The 18,503-nt window shown below is 48.0% G+C and overlaps 1 protein-coding gene across 1 annotated transcript; it reads right to left on the bottom strand.

Moving 5' to 3' along the window:
• Positions 1–959: 959 nt before the first annotated feature.
• Positions 960–14,486, bottom strand: DMRT3 (doublesex and mab-3 related transcription factor 3). Its single transcript, XM_069579385.1, has 2 exons — positions 14,036–14,486; positions 960–1,927 (listed from the first exon to the last, which is right to left on the bottom strand). Exons 1-2 carry the CDS (start codon positions 14,484–14,486, stop codon positions 960–962), a joined length of 1,419 nt encoding a protein of 472 aa, XP_069435486.1.
• Between the last annotated feature and the right edge of the window lie 4,017 nt (positions 14,487–18,503).

Raw genomic sequence — 18,503 nt, 5'->3', positions numbered from 1 at the left:
CAGTAAGTATCTGTTGAAGAAAAGAACAGATGGAGGAATTGAATTAATTCTCTTCTTGAACAATCAATTCTGTCTTTCTGAATGCAGCCTCAAAGCTTTGCCATTCATATTTCTCAAGCAGCATCACGTTTAACTGAAACCTTGATCCATGCACTAGTAAGTAGCTTTTTTATCAAGTTTCTATTTTTAGAGATCCTCTTTCCATAGGCAGAAATGACATAAACCAAGATCATCTCCTTAGTTTATTTTTTTTCTAGAGTCCTTAGCATGCTACATTAACCTGACAAAGCTTAATCTTGTGTTTATTTCACAATATATTTCATGCAGTTCACAGCTGTGATTGGGTTTACATTGACATTACACATGTTTTGAGTCAGCCATGTGAAAAGAATAATTCTTAATGGAGTCTGTCTCTGAAAACTGTCCAAGCTTAAATAAGCATGTGAGTAGTTCACTCTATTAAGTGCAGTCTCTCTTTAAAATGCAAGAAGGATTTTTAGCATAGGAATATGAGGCCCCTGTTTATAGTCCATTTGCAACCAAACCACTTCTTTAGGTTTCATTATCGTGAGGAATCCTCTTTTACAGAATTGCATTCAAGTACACTACATTACTGAAGATTCCAGGTTGAGTCTAGGGGTGGGGCCGACCTTTGGCTTTACCTCCCCAAAGACATCTTCCATGGGCCCAGGCTTTCCCCAGACCATTCTCAGCATCAGACTCTTTGACAACCAACATTCAGCACTAAAGCCACAGAGCAGAGCTATTTGGCATTTTCCAGTGAAGTGCAAGAAATTAAATAAGTTATGTTTTTTATTGCTAAGGTCTAGAATCAAGCAGGGTCACTTTGTCATATGGCAGGAGAAGGTATACACAGGACGTGGCCTCTCCACAAGGGGAGGGGCTCAGGGTTCAAATGCGCAGAAAATGTCACCTGGTCACCCCCATCGGGCGGCGCCTTAAGATGACGAGTTGAGTATTCGGGAGTCTGAGGAGTCAGACCTCTCGTCATAGTCATCCTCGGTGTAAATGGACTGCTTTGACACCATGGGACATCCGTCGTCGGGGATAGTGATTCGAGGGTCTTCGGGGGTGCGGGCGGGGAGGACGGGCGAGCTTCTGAAGACGCTGGTGGAGTTAGTGGGGAAAGGGCTGACGTACTGGGACCGCAGCTGGTACTGCTGCTGCAGCGTCATGGTGTTCCACAGGGTGACATCGTTGGGCAGAAAGGGGCTCGACTGGTTTCTCGCCAGAGTATTCCTCAGCATCAGAGGGTACCGGGGTGGCTGGGGAAACGGGTGCTGAAGGGGCACGGCCAGGGGGTTGGGGACCATGTTGGTGGAGTCGGCAGAAAACCTCAGCGTGTCGGGGACTCTGAAGGCCGACCCCACAGACCATTTAGATGAGGAGAGGGGGTAGGAGCTCAAGGTGTGCTCGAAGAGGTGCCCGTTGGAGGGCAGCACCAGGCCCTCAGGCTCCCCAGCAGAAGTCCGGTCGGCAGCCGAGGAGGACGAGCGGCTGGAGAGCAGGACCTCCACGGCGCTCACCAGGTCACCCCCACAGCCCTTGAGGATCAACTCCAGCACCGCGGGCTTTTGGTGGGGGAATATCTTTTTCAACACTTCTAGGGGCGGTCTGTTGGCTTTCAAGCTGAAGGGCAGAGACACGGTCCCCGAGGGGCCCTCGATCAGGAGGTGGCTCTGCTCCCCGGGGTACTTGGGGCTGTCGGGCCGGCTCTCTGAGCTGGCCCCGTTCTTCTGGACCGCGAATCCTGCTTCATCCACTGACACGATCTCGGGGCTCTCAGGTGTGAAGCAGCCCTTACTTTTGGCCACGTCTGGGGAGCTCCTCTGGTCCGTGTCTTTGTCGCTGAAAGTCTCAGCATTGTCAGCGGTGCTGCCATCCCCAAGTCGTTCTTCTGTCAAATCTGAAAAGCAGAGAACAGCTGGTTGAATCCTCTCCTGGTGTGCAAAGAACACATGTGCTCAGGAGAGGGCCCTACCTGCCCTTTTTGCAAGGGGAACTGCTTCTCTGTGGGTTATAACATACTGCAAGCCAGAAAATTATCCAAACTATGTCATTAGCAAATGGCAAAAAAACAAACCCTGTAAGTAAGGATCTAGACATCAGAGTGATTTCTCAGAATGGGCTGTTCAGGAAAGCTTGCCTTCAACACAAAACGGTGCAGAAAGAGCCACAGCCACAGATGATGTCGCTATCTAGCAGTAACAGTCTAAATGCAGATCAGACTGGGGATAAACACTATCCAGGGACAAACAGAGAAATGAGCTTGGGCTTGTTTTCTAGCTCCTCTTCTCCAAATGAGGGGTCTGGTGCCACCAAAGGACATCAACAGCTGCAACAGCTGGTGCACGACCCATACACCCAAGGGAAAGTTTAATATTTTAAAACCATTTTCCCTAGGCAGATTCTGTGTTATATGTGAACTAGTCATCAGTATGTTTCATCAGGATACCATGTAGAATAACAAGTCAATATGATTGCCAGAGTAAAAGAAGCCTCCATCCGTGGAAACCTCTCTTAAAAGGCCACTCGAGATCCCAGAAGACTTGGTTGCCTATAACCCGCATCAGAGGGCAAGCAACACCAGCTGTGAAACCTGAGTGTGGGACAGGCTGCAGAGAGGGAGAAAGAGGTGCCTGGAGAAGGCTTATGAAACTGGAGGAACACCCACCAACGAAAACAGTGTGTCCGTAAGTCCAGGACCTGGGGTGTAAGAAGCATATAGGATGGACTTCAAGATATCTTCCTGAACTATATTTTTAAAAGAGAAAGAGAGAAACAAAGCTTCCCAAATAAAGCAGAGCTTTGCTGTGAAATAAACCAGTAAACCAGTAGTAAATCTAACACTTTGGTCTAAGACATCACTCACCCCCTGACGAGGGCTAGTATCACTGTGCTAAAGAGGCAGAAAGGAAGGAAGAAGAAAGAAAGACTGGTTTGGTTGCAGAAGTAGGTTCTAAGACACCTTTATAATAAAGGAGCATATTCTTTATTAACAAGTTATATACAAGCGGATTTTTATCTTTCTTAAAACATGTACTGGCTGTGTCTACTCAGAGCCAATGTAACTGATCTGAAGATGGAAATTATTAATGACCCAGTTGTCAGGTTGTAAACAACCAGTTGGCCTGTGTTTTCCACTGCCCCTGCCTGAATAGCCTCATTGTCGCCTCCTCCCTGGGCACACCTGATGATGTGTAAAGAGCCAGCTGGTGAAATTTCATCAAAGCAGCATCTAAAATCCATCTCCTCCTATTTGTTGTTGTTTATTTTACAAGCCTTAAACAAAGACCCATTTGTGAGCTTTTTTCTAATATGGGATGTACTTTAATTATAATTGAAAGACAAAATTTTGATTCTTTACAAACCAATAAATATGTTCTAAGCATAAATAAATACTTCCAAAAAATATCCTTAAACTATATCAGTGAAACTTTTGACTGTAAATCTGATACAAATTCATACCTATCCGAAATTTGCATTTAAGCTGCTTCTTTTTCCGATACAAAATATCAGCTATCAGTGTGGGGACCATCTTCAGCCAACATGCATGAAGCCATTTTCTGTAACAATTCCGGGATATGTACAAGAGACCTTTTTGCAACAGAAATATGACATATCCTCTTCAGCAGCATCCTAGGATTGGTGACCCAATTTTCATGTCCTGGGTTAATGTGGTAGTTGTTCTCGATCCCAATGAGAAAAACAGCAACAGAAAAGCTTCCACAGGTTCATACTGCAAGCAGGTAGACCTGTCTAAAGTCTCCTGACTCCTGACCCTACACCTACCTCTTGGTGTTACTCTATCATTAAACACTTGACAATGAGAAGACAATGACAGTATGTTAACTCAGCACTGAACTCAATGCACAATTGGATCTTGGCCTCTGCTCACTGGAGCTTAGGAAAACAAGTCAAATACTCTCCCGGGGGAAATATGGACATAAAGTAAGGCTTTAAACACTGTGCTTCTCTAAAGAGTTTTCTTATTTAACTTTCATTATCTATTATTACAGAGAAGGCAATGGCACCCCACTCCAGTACTCTTGCCTGGACAATCCCATGGATGGAGGAGCCTGGTAGGCTGCAGTCCATGGGATCATGAAGAGTGGACACGACTGAGTGACTTCACTTTCACTTTTCACTTTCATGCATTGGAGAAGGAAATAGCAACCCACTCCAGTGTTCTTGCCTGGAGAATCCCGGGGACTGGGAAGCCTGATGGGCTGCCGTCTATGGAGTCGTTCAGAGTCGGACATGACTGAAGCGACTTAGCAACAGCAATCTATTATTATCAGCATCAAGTACTTTTATCACTGTACCCTGCAAGACATCGAGGGCAGAAAACATCAGCAGATATAAGACTGGCCCCTAACTTGTGGAATTAATTACCAAGTTGGGGAGATGAGATGCGTGTGCAGGGAGAAAGCAAACACAGCCAGGGAAAAATTGCTAAGTGGCAAATATGCATACACGGAACACAAATGTTCACAGAAGCACTATCCACAAGAGACAAAGGTTGGAAGAAACCCAGCATGCATCAATGATGGATGAACGGATAAACAAAATGTGGTCTATACATACAATCAAATATTATTCAGCCTCAAAAACGAATGAAATTCTCACATATGCTACAATGTGGATGAACCATGAATATATGCTAAGTAAAATAAGGCAGACGCAAAAGGAAAACCATTCTATGATACCGTTTATATAACATACCTAGAACAGGCAAACTTATGGCAACAGAAAGGAAAAGAGTGTTGTCAGGGACTGGGGGAGGGAGTAACGGAGACGTATTGTCTAATAGGTACTGAGTTTCAGTTAGGGATGATAAAAAGTTCTGAAAATGGAAAGTGGTAAGGGCTGCACAACATTATGAATCTGCTTAATGTCACTATATTGTATCCCTAAAATGGGTTAAAATAGTAAAACTTACATGTATTTTACTACAATGAAAAAGTGAAAGAAGTATGATACACAGCGTCACAGCAATATAAGGGATGGTGACGTTGTTTTAAAGCAAGAAACAGCTGGCTCTTCTAGGAAAGAAAGGGTAACAAATTTTTTTTTAAGCTCTAATTTTGATATTTTGATATTTTCAAAAGCATACTTTCAAAAGCAGTGTGTGAACCTAACTTCCCATTTTAGAAGGTAACTTTTCCCCCACCCTGGATCAGCTGCAGACACTGAAGACATTTGGGAAAAATGTCTCTAGGTCTATCATCAAGTTCATTCTTCCACAGAATGCTTCAGACTACAGAAGAAGTGATTCAAAGGGCAAGTTTAGCCAAAGGAGCACTAAGGAATAAAGTTCTGGCTAATCTGCCATATCCACCATTAAGAAAATGTAGTAGTTTTTTCAAGACAGTAAAGGATGTACTGTTTCAAACAACTGGATATTGGATGGCAGGATTATAAATCAGACAATGCAAAATTTTATTTTTGAGCCTATCTTCCTGATCTGCAGAGTAGGCCACAGTCGGCAGCTTGTCCACCAGTCATGAGCCGCTGGGCGGCATAAAGTCTCTTCTGCATTCTCTTGTACAACCTTGTGTACCTTGTGTACCTGCCATTGTGACATCCCCAGTGCAGCAAGCACTTGTGGTCACTTCTCAGAGAGTGATGTTGGATTGTACTGATTTGTCCACTCTCTCTCTGCAGATTTCTGGGCTGATCAACCTCTCCGAGGGGTGTGCAGGCTATGGCCAAAAAGTGAGAAAATCTAACGTGATGTCACAGGAATCAAACATACAAATTCAGAACATTCCAACCAACCAAGTTCAGCCCAGTTTACACCATATCCAGTGGGAAGACAGACGCTGTTGAAGGAAGCCCTGAGTGGGACACACCTATGCCGTCCACACACCTGAGCGCCACTCGAAGTCCTGCTAAGGGGTGCTGGGTAAACAGAATCCCAGCCAACATCCAGGGATGCTGGGGTTTCAAAACTGGGCAAGGGAAGACTAGCCTCTCACCTTATACCAAGAATAACTCCTTACCCAGCAATAATGCCTACAGGGCAGAATATATGATCCCTGCAAGTTCATGGTGTCAAGTGTTGGTTGTATTGTTATACCTAAACTACAAGTACTGTAAATTATTCTGTCATAAATACAGACTTTCACAAGTAATTATAGAGGGGGAATCTTGGGCCCAGTGATAAAGTGTAATTTAATAACAGGTGTTTCTTTATATCTCTAGATTTTTTTTTTCCTAAATGAACTTTATAAAATGCTCCTGTTGGTTTAAAATACAAAGACTTTTTGAGATATAGAAATGTAAAACTGCCAAGTAGCAAAATGAAAAACAAAATGCTCTCCAAATGTTTTAACCTCTTTCTTCTTGAAACTGACACCCTAATTCCTAAAACATTAAAGAATAAGAATATATTTCAATTGATAGTATTTTTACTCCTAATACACAGGCACCAAAAACTGCTAGACCAAAAGTAGAAATCACTCATCTGCTACTGCAAACCAGTTATTGAAAGTGATATAATTTGCTATTTCTAAAGCTAAACATCTAGACATTTAAATATCTTCTAGATGTTCACACTTCAATTTCGTATTTTTCATAATGTAGAAACACTCGCAGCTATCCCTAAAATAAACTCTTCACAAGGGTAAAGATGTTTTTTGAAAGTAGATACTCAATTAAGAAGGAAATATTTTCTCTGGAAAACAGTGCTACCAACTTTAAAAATATATCTGTGCCATAAGAAGTTACAAGACTTTAAGGACAGAAAATGAACACTCACACAAAAATGACTTCCAATCTAAAATTACAGTTTGCAAATTTTAACTTTCTTTAGTGGATTTTTTTTCATATGAAAATGCAACTTCAAAAAAAAATCCCAAGTATTTATTTCAGAGATTTTGAGAAAGTCTGCCACATATATGAAACAGACACTGTGCTCAAGACACAGAAGATGAAAAACCCTCCTCACTGAGATGTAGGGGGTTTTAATCCATTCTATCCAATGATATCTACAGAGACAAAACACAGCATCCATCCAGAATAAAAAACAAAAAAAATCACTGGCATAGGGAGTGTTGTTTGCCAGTGGGAAAGTCACTGGATTTAATTTTTTTTTCTGTTTGAAATCATGTCACGCATTTTGAAACATGGGATTGTGACGTCCTCATGTGTTCACTTGAGCTTTGAGGAACACACCTCTGAATAACTGTTTACTGATGGCTTGTTTTCAAAGCACACAAATCTCACAACAATGGCAGGGAAGAAGTCCTGGCTGGATGGGGCTTTCAAAAAAGACCACTGCCCAGTCAGAAGTCAAACAAGAGACATGCTTTTTACATTTTCTGTTACCTTTATCTTGCACTAGAAGTGCTAAACCGTAAAAAACCCAATGGATAAAAAGCCTAGCATACATACAGCAGGGGATGAATGTCAGTCTAAAATCTTTCTTTTTCTTCCTGAGGTAGGGGGAAAACCTATGAAAAGTAAATAGTCATGCTTTTAAAATCAACGACAACACTGACTTAATAACATATGAAGAAATCAAGACGATTCCTAGGGACCAATACTTTGGTAGACATTGATATAGAAAGGGCTGGACTTAAGGAAGGATGGTTTGCAACTGTGGACTTTGTAAATCCTGCAAAAACTTATTTCTGACCTCTTTCTTGACTCTGAAAGGAATATTTTTCAAGAAGCAGGAGGGAAATTATCTATAAATATACAAGTATGTTTGATACTTATAAAAATGCAGCTAGCTACTTATTCAGTTGTCTATTTAACAAGTTTTAAATCTTTTACCATGTGCCCTTCCACTGTGCTAGGTAAGATTACACAGAGATGATCAAAGCATTTACCTTGTGACCCCTGAGAGGCTTACTGTTTACTGATGAACATTTTGCAAAATTTCCAAGTTACCTATGCAATGAGTCGTATTTACATTGAAACACAGCAGGTAACCCAAAGGCCAGCAGCTGGGCAGACTGTATTCATGGGAGGGAATGTTGTTGTAAACAGTCATATAATGGCTATGAATGGAACATATACTGAACAAGTAATAATTACGGGGTGGTGGGGCAGAACACTGATCTCAGCTTCGCAAAATTTATGTCTGCCTAGTCACTGGCATCAAAAGAGATTAGAGATTTGTTAGAAAACCAATGATCTGAATGTTAAGTTTTCCATAATATCGTTATTCAGCAGTTGATTGTGCTGATTTACTTATAGTTGTTTAACTGTATAGTAAGATATAAAAAATCAAAAATAAAGCCTGCCTACTTATGGTTTAGTTTCCCCTCAGTTTCTTCAGAGGACAGTGATTTGCAGGGCTCAAACCAGAGGGTGACTCCCTAAAGCCACATGGGAATCTTGGACGCTATGTGTCAGGATCCCAAGGTGATGGGCCTGCAATGGCCAGAGTTCCACTACTCGGGCCCCAACCTCTGCCAGGAGAGGCCATGCAAACCCCAATGCAAGGCCCAACCTGCCATCAGAGCCATATGACACAAGACATGGGGGTCTAGGACCTGAGTGACTAATGGCTGAGGGGCCGCAACAGGTTCAAAAGCCAACCAAAGGAGAAAAGGAAGAGAAAGGGGAGGCAGGGAGGCAAGTAGGTTTTCACTGGACTCTGTGCAACATTTCCCAGAAAGGGGCTCAGAGTCCTCCAGGCGCGTTGATTTATGAAGACTTACTCCCTTTCCCTCTGTAAAGCTGTTAGCTGAAAGTGCTGACTGGCTGCAGTGAAGAATTTCTCATCAATGCTCTTTGATTGTATTTTGCAAACAAAATGCCTGTTGCTTGGTAACATTTCACTTGAGCCTGACCTTCCCCGAAAGTTATTGCTATCAGATTCGATTTACACTGTCCTCTTGTGATTACTGTAATCTTTTAAACTCGGGAGTTCATCCATCAGGGAAAAGAAAAGTTGGTTGTGTAAGTCGAGAACAGGACTATCCGCCAGATTTATAACCCAGAGGGGTGTGCTGTGTCGGGAGAGAGGTTCTGTCCTGGGTGGCAGGGAAACTGGTTCTGAGATGTGGAAAACGGCCCCGGGGTTCCCTACTCCCGGTGCTCTGACCCACAAGATGGACACCAGCGCCTCTCTGAACCTCTGGGGGCAGTTTAGGCTCCCCCGGGAGAAACGGGCCTGGAGACTAGCCAGAGCTACGCCCACCCCGAGGGGCGCCCAGGGCAATGGGGCTTGGTCCGCCTCCCAGGCTGGAGCTGCCAGATAAAATTGTCTGCAGGATGCCCAGTGGAATCTGCACTTAGGAAAAACAACAAAGAATGTTTTAGAAGTCTGCCCTGTGCAGTATTTGACATCCTATTTTTGTGTATGTTTATTTGTAGGCTTTTTGCTAAATCTGGCACTCTGCCGAAGCAGGAAGGCGGCAAGGAAGGAGAGGGTAGCGGGAGAGAAGAGAGGCGAGGCGAAGCTGAACGGGGAGGGCCAAGCGGGCGCTGGTCGAGCTCTGCCGGTGAGGCTGAGCGCCCACCGCTCACCGCAGAAGGAGCTGGGGAATGAGGCAGCCTCGGCTGCGGTGCCACCGGACAGCGACAAGGTCCGAGGGGAAGCGGTCCAGGGCAGGCAGCCGCAGGGGAGCCACAGGCACTCGGCTGCCACCGCAAAACACGGCTGCATGGCCTCTATGGGTCTAGCGACTGTCCCAGCTCCAGCCCCGGGGTCCCCGACCAGTCACCCGCACATGCGGAGCTCAGCGTTAGGGCCAGGGAGCCAAGGCGGCCACTGGCGGGACGCGGGAGGGAAAGACCGGAGCTGAGAGCTGCCCCCGAGCCGGCCACGGGTCAGGCTTGAAGAGACCAATCAGCCTCGCGTCTTCCTTTTGGTTTGGTTGGGTTTTACTTAAAACTAAACCCCTGGCCCCAAATCAAAACGTCTGAAGTAACCAGACCCTGTCTTAAATTCTTAGGTGCCCTTCAGGGAAGACTTTGAGCTCTCCTACCATTTTTCCTGTGCTTCAAGTCCCTGGCCGTTGAGCATTTCCCACCCTGGCCTGAACTAGCGCTCTGCCCACAACTCAGGATCGGTGCAGGTGTGTGTGTGTCTCTCTTTTTTTTAATTAAAAGTAAAATTTAAAATTAGGAAGCTGACAAGACAGGACCTAATCAAGCTGGAACTGAAAAGCCCAGAGTAAGCTTCAAGATGTGAGGAAGTGCTGGCCAGGAGGTAAAATGAAATAAAGGCAGTTTTCCGAAATCTCCCAACTTCCCTCCCTACAGGTCTCTTGATTCGCTTATTTTCAGGAGAAATAAATAGGAAAGAAGATCCTACTTTTCTTAATCCTGCTCTCTTATTCCTAATCAAATATGATGCTTTTGATTTCTTTACCTTCAAGAAATGTTAAAACTTGCTCACACATTTCTTTTGATGGCAGATGGAAACCTAGCGAGAGTCTATAGCCACAGACCTGTCCGCTCTCAGCCCAAGGAGACCCAGCACTCTCTTCGGGAAGCAGAGGAAAATGTGGGGGGAGGGAGCCATACACAGGAATGTAACTTTAGCTTCCCACCTTGGTCATGACCCTTAACTTTCCTGAGCTCTGAAGCCCAGTCCAGAAAGGCAGGCTTGGCTGGCTGAAGCTGCTGACTCAGATACACTAAGAGCTGAAAGATGTTCAAGCTTCTCTAGATATTTTCATGACAGGAAGGAGGAGGGGAGTGAGAAGGATGGAGAGGGAATGGGAGAGGAACAGATCGACAGGGTAGATTTAAAGAAGCTGAGACTAGAATTTGAGGTTCCATCAAAACCTACTAATTCCAGGCCAGTCATAGATGATACTCAAGCAGCAGGGGAGATGTACTCTCAAAAAAGAAAAAAAAATGCTCTAATCCATTGCTAAAAGTAATAATCTGAGAACATGAAATTTCTCCTTAAAACCACTGCCACTTTTAAAAGGATGTTAAACATGATACACCATTAGATAATATAATTCCTGTTCCTTTAAAGAATCTGAAGCATAATTTGGGAAATAAATTTCTTCCAGCTACAAAGCAGAGTTTTGGTATTAATGTTGCTCATCACACAAGGTGTTTTTTCTCCAGCAGTTGCCCAACAAACATTCCCTTCTCCAGGGCACGTGCTTTTCTTAAGGATCTCTGGAGAGGGGGAAAGATACCGTGTGTGTGTTTCTGCACCTGCATTTATAGCCAATAAAAAAAGCCAATGTCTCCACAGCTATGTACTTGAAAAAAATCTCCATAATCCTACAGAAACAAATCTCTGTAAATCACCAGCAGATATTCAGATTCCTAATGGTCTGTGAGGACTTCCCTGGTAGCTCAGCAGTAAAGAATCCACCTGCAGTGCAGGAAACATGGGTCAGATCCCTGGGTCGAGAAGATCCCCTGGAGAAGGAAATGGCAACCCACTCCAGTATTCTTGCCTGGAAAATTCCATGGACAGAGGAGCCTGGCAGCCTACAGTCCATGGGATCACAAGAGTCAGACAGGACTTAGCGACTAAACCACTACCACCCACCAGTGGTCTGTGAACTTACTGTACATGTGGACCTACAATTCAAATAGTGCTTAAGTAGTGAGCTAAGAAGTGAGCTAACTTCCCTAAGCAGTGAGCTACTTGCCCAGGACCATACCTAACAGGCTTCTCAATATGCATGTTACATACAAATAAATCCTAAGAACACCTGCAAAAAAATACGTACAGCAACCAGCAGTCCCACCCAAGCAGTTCTCTCTAACTTAAATCCCAAATGGGCTTTCTCCATATAAAGCACTGCATAGAGCTGATCCGCTTGTGTGCCTGCCTTCCTAGTGGAAAACTATCTAGTCCTTTCCTGCCCTCTCTCATCGTCATCAGATTGGTGACTGACTTTTTTGTTGGTGTTAAATGGAATTATGGGATCGAACCAACTGAAAGAAGAAAACAAAAGTTACATAAATAAGATGTGCAAGGTACACAGCAGGACTAGCTGTAAACTGAGCTGCTGGTCCCTGACAGCTTAGTCCTCCAAAGCCATCACTCTGACCTCTTCTTGTGTCAAATCCTATTCTCCTTTGCAATTACTGGTTTTCAATTTGAAAGGCTGAGGCTATCTTGGTTCCCAGTGAAAGAGAGCACACCAGGCTTGGTGTGTCTGGCTGCAATCAGTCTCACCCCAAGCTTATATCTTTCTCCAGCCGTTGCTGCTGCTGCTCCGCCTTTCTGGCTGCCCTCACTCCCCACCTCTCAGGGCTGTTTTTGGTCTCGATGCTTTTGAAACAGTGAACTTTGGCTATCCCAGAGAACAGGTGTGAAGAGCACAGGATGTGAAGGGAACCAAACCCCTCTTGGACAGGGACCCCAGAACCCAATGCACTATTATGGGGGTGCTGCCTGCACTATCACAAATGCTGCCCGAGTGTTAGGGGAAATGGAGACAGAGGAAGTAGAAATGGGAAGGTTCAGAAAATTCACCGGCATAGATCAACTTTGAGAACTGAGACAAAACTGTCCTAGTTACCTGCCCTAACTTAAAAGAGAAAAAGGTTCTTTCCCCTCCCCTCTGACTCCTCTGTGAAACATGAGATCACACTGACAAGAGAGAGTCACCAGGAAGTGAGTAGACATACTCAGGGAAAGGCTTATATCCATCCTACCCTGGATTAAACAGTCACAAAAGCCACGTTCAGCAAACTCACTTCTGTCTTTAAACACCCAGTTCTGCTCTTCACATAAGATGTTCTCAGAGGTTGGGTCTGCAGAGCATAACTGAGGAACAGGGCAGCAGAACTGAGCCTGCCAGGCGGCCTACCAGCTTATCCCCAAGAAATGGCATGTCCCCAGCTCCACCCAGCAATCCAGTGCTCCAGAAAGCCTCTCTCCAGAAACCAGAAGTATTGCATTTTGGAGGGGAGGCAGTTAGGGGTAGGCGGAAGCTCTACCATTAGTTCCACCCACAGGAGGGCTTTGGTCCTTCGAGAGCCTTCCACCTCTGAGTCCCAGCATACCTCTCAACCCTCTCCCTGAGAAGATGGGGTTTCTTTCCTTTGCACATCTGCCCCCAGTGAAAGGGAAACACCAAACACCTGTCCACTGAATTCCAAGGGGTTAAAAACCAAAGGAGCACTTGGGTTGGGCAGGACAGTCACAAGCTAGTAAGTCTCCAGGAGGAAAGGCTCCAGTGGGGTGTGCAAGGTTTTGGTGGCCTGAAGGAGGGAACTGGATAAAAAGGTGGGTAGGGGGATCTGCGCAGCTCCAGGACTCAGGGCAGACTCCTGCTCTCTAGAACACAGCGGAGGGGGAAGAGGAGAGGGCCGCAGGAGGCCCAGGCCCACGGAGAACTGGGGAAAAGGCTCTCCAGGCGTGGCCTTCCTCACTGTAGCTCAGGTTTTGTCTTTCTTTAAAACGGCAGACTGCAGAGGACTGCCTGCGAAATGGTATTACAGGACCTGAACTCCTGCAAAAGGAGTTGGCTGGCTCTGGGTGCACCACATTGAGTCCCTGCTAACAGTTTTGGGAGTCTTTCTGGTCCCTTTCTACTCTTGCTTCTAAACAAGGCTTCCTTCAACAAACTGCACAAGGCTGGAGACCACAGCAGACTAGAAAGGCTTCAGGTTCGCTCCAGTTGCCGGGTGCCGAGAAAATCGCCCAGAGTAGGCCAAACCGTGGGCCTGGGCTCCTTCTCTGCCCTCCCGTCCCAACCTCCAGATGCGAGGCCTCTCAAGCCTACAGTCGAAAAGCCTGGAGTGTGTGCGCCCGCGTGGATTTTAATCTGGTCCTGTTTCGACCTCTTTATCTACCCGTCCCCTTAAACTTAGAGAAGGCACTTGGCGAGCCCGAGGCGCCTTTCCCGAGGGCACCTCGGTTCCACCTCCTACCTCGCCGGGTCCAGACTGAACGCCGCTTCCGCCGAGGGAGTAAGGACCGGCTTGGCTGGAGTTGGGGGGTAAGGTCGCGCCCAGCCCACTCCCGCCACACTCGCCTTCGGGCCTGCCGGCCAAAGCCTCCAGGGCTGCTTCCAAGTGTTTCCGACCGGGCGCAAGCCCGGCCCGGCCCCGCCGCGGCCCTTACCTGGCTTGGCGAGCGGCGCCTGCAGCGCCCCGGGCGGGGGCTCGGCGGCCCAGCGCAGCGCGGCGGCCGCAGCCAACTCGGCGGCTGGGCGCGACGGCTGCTGCGACGGCTGCGAGGTCGGCGGCGGCTGCGGGGCGGCGGCGGCGTCTCCCGGCGGCGGGGGTCCCGGCAGGGCGCGCAGCGAGTCGGGGATGAGGCTCTCGAGGCTCTCGTTGGCCTGCTGCCTGCGCAGCGCCACCTGCGCCGCCATGACCCGCTGCCGCTCGATGATGAGGATGCACTTCTCGCAGGTGCAGTCTTTGAAGCGGCAGTAGCGCTTGTGGCCCTTGAGCCAGGACAGCACGCCGTGGTTGCGGCAGCGCGCGCACTTGGGCGTGCGCTGCAGGGGCGCCCGCGGCGGCTGCGACACCGGGCCGCCCATGTACAGGTAGGGGGAGCCGTAGCCGTTCATGCCCCGGGCTCCCGACAGAGCTGGCAAGCTGGCGGCGGGAGCCGGTACGGGGCCGCTGGACGGCGGGGCTGAGAGGCCCTCTCCAAAGCGGCCTCCGGGCGGCGCAGTCCTCGGCCCCGCAGTCCAGGCGGCCTTGAGCGCTTCGGAGTGGCTGGAGGGGCCGCGGCCGTCTTTACGGCTCCCGACGGGCGCTTCCCTACTCCCGAGTCGGCCGAGTCTCCTCCCGCCGCTCCTTTGGCCGGCACGTCCTCCGCGGCCGAGGCGCGGCGGCGGCTGCCGGGAGCCGGCGAGAGCTCTGGTTAAGGTCTGAAGCGGCTCGTCCGCAGCTCCCGCGCGCAGACCGGCCGGCACGTCCTCTGCCGCCCTCCCCCCGCCTCCCTCCCCCGCCACCCCCACCTTCGGGGTCCCGGTCTCCTGGCACTCTCCACCCCACTCCACTCCACGCCTCCTTCCTCCTGCCCGCGCCTCTCGAGACCCTGCGCTTTACTCTCCCTGCTACCTGCCGCCGGGCCACTCTCACGGGGGCGCTCACGGCCCCCTCCTCCGCGCTCCCTGCGCCTCCCCTGCTTGCAAGGGAGGGACTGCAGCACTCGGGACGCGGCAGCGCCCGCGGGGCGGGGAAGGGAGGACCAGCGCGGATGAGAGTGAGGGTGCCTCTGGGCGAGGCGGGTGGCAGTTCCCCTTCAACTCTCTTCCCGCCTCCCTCCAGGCCCGATTTGGCGGCACCGGGCCCAAGGCGGCTTTCATTCCCACACTTGGCCACAGAAACACGGCTCGGGGAGATCCGGAACCTATCTGAGCGCTGCGGATACACTAGGGTCCCGGCGCGAGAAGAGGTTTTATGTTGCGGGGAGCCAGGTCCTGCGGCCACTGGCTGGAGAAATTGGGGGTAGGGCATTTGAACTGGTTCGAGAAATGGGGGCTTTCTTGATTTCTTTTTGCAAAGTTTTTTTTTTTTTTCTTTTTGCCGCTGCAGAAGAAAATGCTTTTGAAAACCTGCTGGTCCAAGGATGACGACCCGTTTTGCAGGCTGTTTCAAAGGGGAAAATAGTCCTCCCTCTGTGGCGCAGTTTACCTTTCTACACCTCCACGTTGTAACAAAAAATAAAGTCTCTGTTCTGAAAAGCCGGCAAATGCTCTTTTGGAGTTTGTGTTTAAGCACTGGGTCTAAACTTTCAGAGAGCGAATGGAGGGGCCACGCTAGTGCCCCCCAAGTTACCGCATATGATCTGAACCCTGCCCAACGGTCTTTGAGAAATCAAACGGAGGTCTCGCATCACCCCATTCAAATGCCCACGGACTCAGCAATCTAGTTATGAATAAGGGACGGGGCCACCCCACCCCCACACCAGTGTCTTTGGGTGGGAGAGGGCCTTTGCACAGATGACTGTAAAACTTTGTTTAAAGTGATACTTGTGTGTATGGGTTATGGCCTAAAGCAGAATACCTCCGCAAACACACAGAGATGCTCCCCTAATGGGAGAAAACAAGAAAAGCAGTGGTTACTGCGGCGCAGGGTAGCACAACGGCTCAGTGCGAAGAGGCGCGATGGCAATCCCGGAGCCGTCTTCAGAAGGCAGGCTTCAGAGAGCACCCTGAATTCATCTCTTGGCGGTCTGGACGAATCCAATGCGAATCCGGAGCGTAGACCAGTCGGCTGCAATGGTCAACCGGTCGGCGCCTCTCAGCTTTATTCTGCACTGCTTTGGAAGCAAACGAACAACCCGAAAACGTCCGTGTGTGTGCTGTGAATTCAAGTACCACCAGGCGTTCCAGCAGCCAACCCTCCGCCTAAAAGGGCGATTCCGGGAGGAGAGTAGGTTAAAAAGTGAACCTGACTGTGTATGTTGCCCTTGAGGCCCTTGGCTGCCCCCCACCTTCCCCATTTCAGACCTGCGGCCCTCGTGGGGCGCAGAAAGGAACCCCCAGCAAGAGACTGCTAACCTTAGGAGGCTTGCCTCCAAAACTTCTTAGGGCACAGACCCCTTAGTCTTACTCCTAACCCCCACCACGTCATCAATCTCTCCTCCCAAACTTCGCGAGGAAAACAAGCCTTAAGGCACTACAACTGGGAGGAACTTCCAAAAATTCTCGGGACTGGAGGCCTGGGTCACCCGCAGCGCGGTGGCCCAGAGGCTTGGAAGTGGGAAGTTCACAGTGAGAAACACATAGAAGGCCTAGAATGACACTGAATCTGGGACACTGAAATCTCTAAATCTCTTGGAAATACAGAGACCACAAACTTTTCAAAGCCAGATTTCTCCCATATTTCCTTCAAACAAATGGTTAGCAAAACCAGGAGTATAAGAAACCTGAGAGTAATGAATTTTTTTTTTTTTTTTTTAAGGAAAGCAGCAGAGCTCAGCACCAGGTTTGGGGGACATTTCCACTACAAGGCGACCCACTCTCCCTCAGTCACCTAGTCACCCTATCCCTTTGCCACTCAAACAGTCTTGCATTATTTGGTCCCCGGGGCCCCGTTTCACTCCAGTACACATAGGGGCTGAGACCTAAATACTCATTTGATATAGCGCAATAATCCTTTTCTCATATTTGATGGGAATGTTTTCCATATCCCAGTATTTGACAACATCTCCCTATAGGGACAGGTTTGTATTTATGTTGGTAAAATGTCCCCTGCCTCAAAGTCTATTGTAACCCAACACCTGACAACCCCGAGTCCCATTTCTGTTTGCAGAAAGGGTTTATTCAAGCACATAATGGGATCCCAGCAGAAAGCCTTTCAGAACAAGGGGCTATGGTAAACTTCACCACATGAACTCCGTTTCCAGGGCTATTAAGCTTTTAATTGGAAAATAGCAGAGGAAATTTCAAGGTGACTATAACGTGTTAGTAGTTAGTGTGGAGAAGAAAAGCCGGAGCGGGGATGAATGTAGAAAGCATATGGTCCGAATCACATTTAGGAGGAGAGGCCTGCCGCTTAGCAGAACTAAGTCCTGGCGGCTTATATACTTATGGGAAAAATCATCAAAGAAATTGGAAAGGGAGCAGTGAGGGTTACAAGTGTAACCTCGCTAGACTGGATCCACTCAGTCCTGCTCTGGGTGGGTGGGTGTGGGTGCGCGCGCACACGTGTTCAAACCACAATAACTGGGTAAAGTTGTGTGTGTGTGTGTACGCGCGCGCATGTGTTCAAACCACAATTAACCGGGTAAAGCTGTGATAGGTATTAAAGGGTCAAAGGCTGTAAGACAAGTGTGCATATGTGGTTCTCTTTCTCTTGGCGCGCACACAATCTCACGATGTGTGTGTATATCTAAAAGTTAAGAACGCAGTGCTCGTGCTCAGAAACTGAAGATGTCCTGATTGGAAGCTGCCCCTCACCGCAAGCAACACTTAATCAAAAGGACAGTTTCATATTGTCCCGGATGTATAAATACATCAAGAAATTTTCTGCTTTGCTGGATTCTCATGGAGGGGAAGGTCAAGGTTCTTATACTGCTGTTTAAACCTCGACACGGTGACACTGAAGACTGGGGCATGTAGAAAGCCTTTTTATGTTTTTATTTTTTAGAAAGCCCCTTTAAAGCAGGACAACGAACCCCCTCTCCCCACTCAAGAATTCTTCAATTCTCACCCTGTCCATGCCTCTCAGCATCACTCATTGGTCAGCTACACATTGAAAGGGGGGAACAAATGTCCAGTGGGGCATTTGTTTCTAGAGGGGAAACCAGCAATCGATTTTTTGAGATGACAATGATGCCCCGGTCTGCCACATTTGGGAGAGCCTCCTATACACCCCATGGATCCCCGAAGTCACCCTCTGAGGCGCAAGACAGAGGACAGAGACCATGCGACCAACGAGTGATTGAAATGGCGCCTGACCGGCGGGGGACGCGGCTAAGCAGAAGGAAAATCCTGGAGTCTCGTCCCACACCAGTTTGGCATCAGGCTGCCTGAGGATTTCGGCGGCGGAAGCTTTTCGGAGCAAACGGGACCTAAAACGGCTTGCAACCCCACCAGCCCCGTACAGATGCGGCTGCCTGGTCCTTCGTA

The sequence above is a fragment of the Ovis canadensis genome, chromosome 2 (assembly GCF_042477335.2).
Source record: "Ovis canadensis isolate MfBH-ARS-UI-01 breed Bighorn chromosome 2, ARS-UI_OviCan_v2, whole genome shotgun sequence".
Classification (NCBI taxonomy): Eukaryota; Metazoa; Chordata; class Mammalia; order Artiodactyla; family Bovidae; genus Ovis; species Ovis canadensis.
Note: the sequence above shows the minus strand (reverse complement) of the source record. Positions and strands in the feature narration are given on the sequence as shown.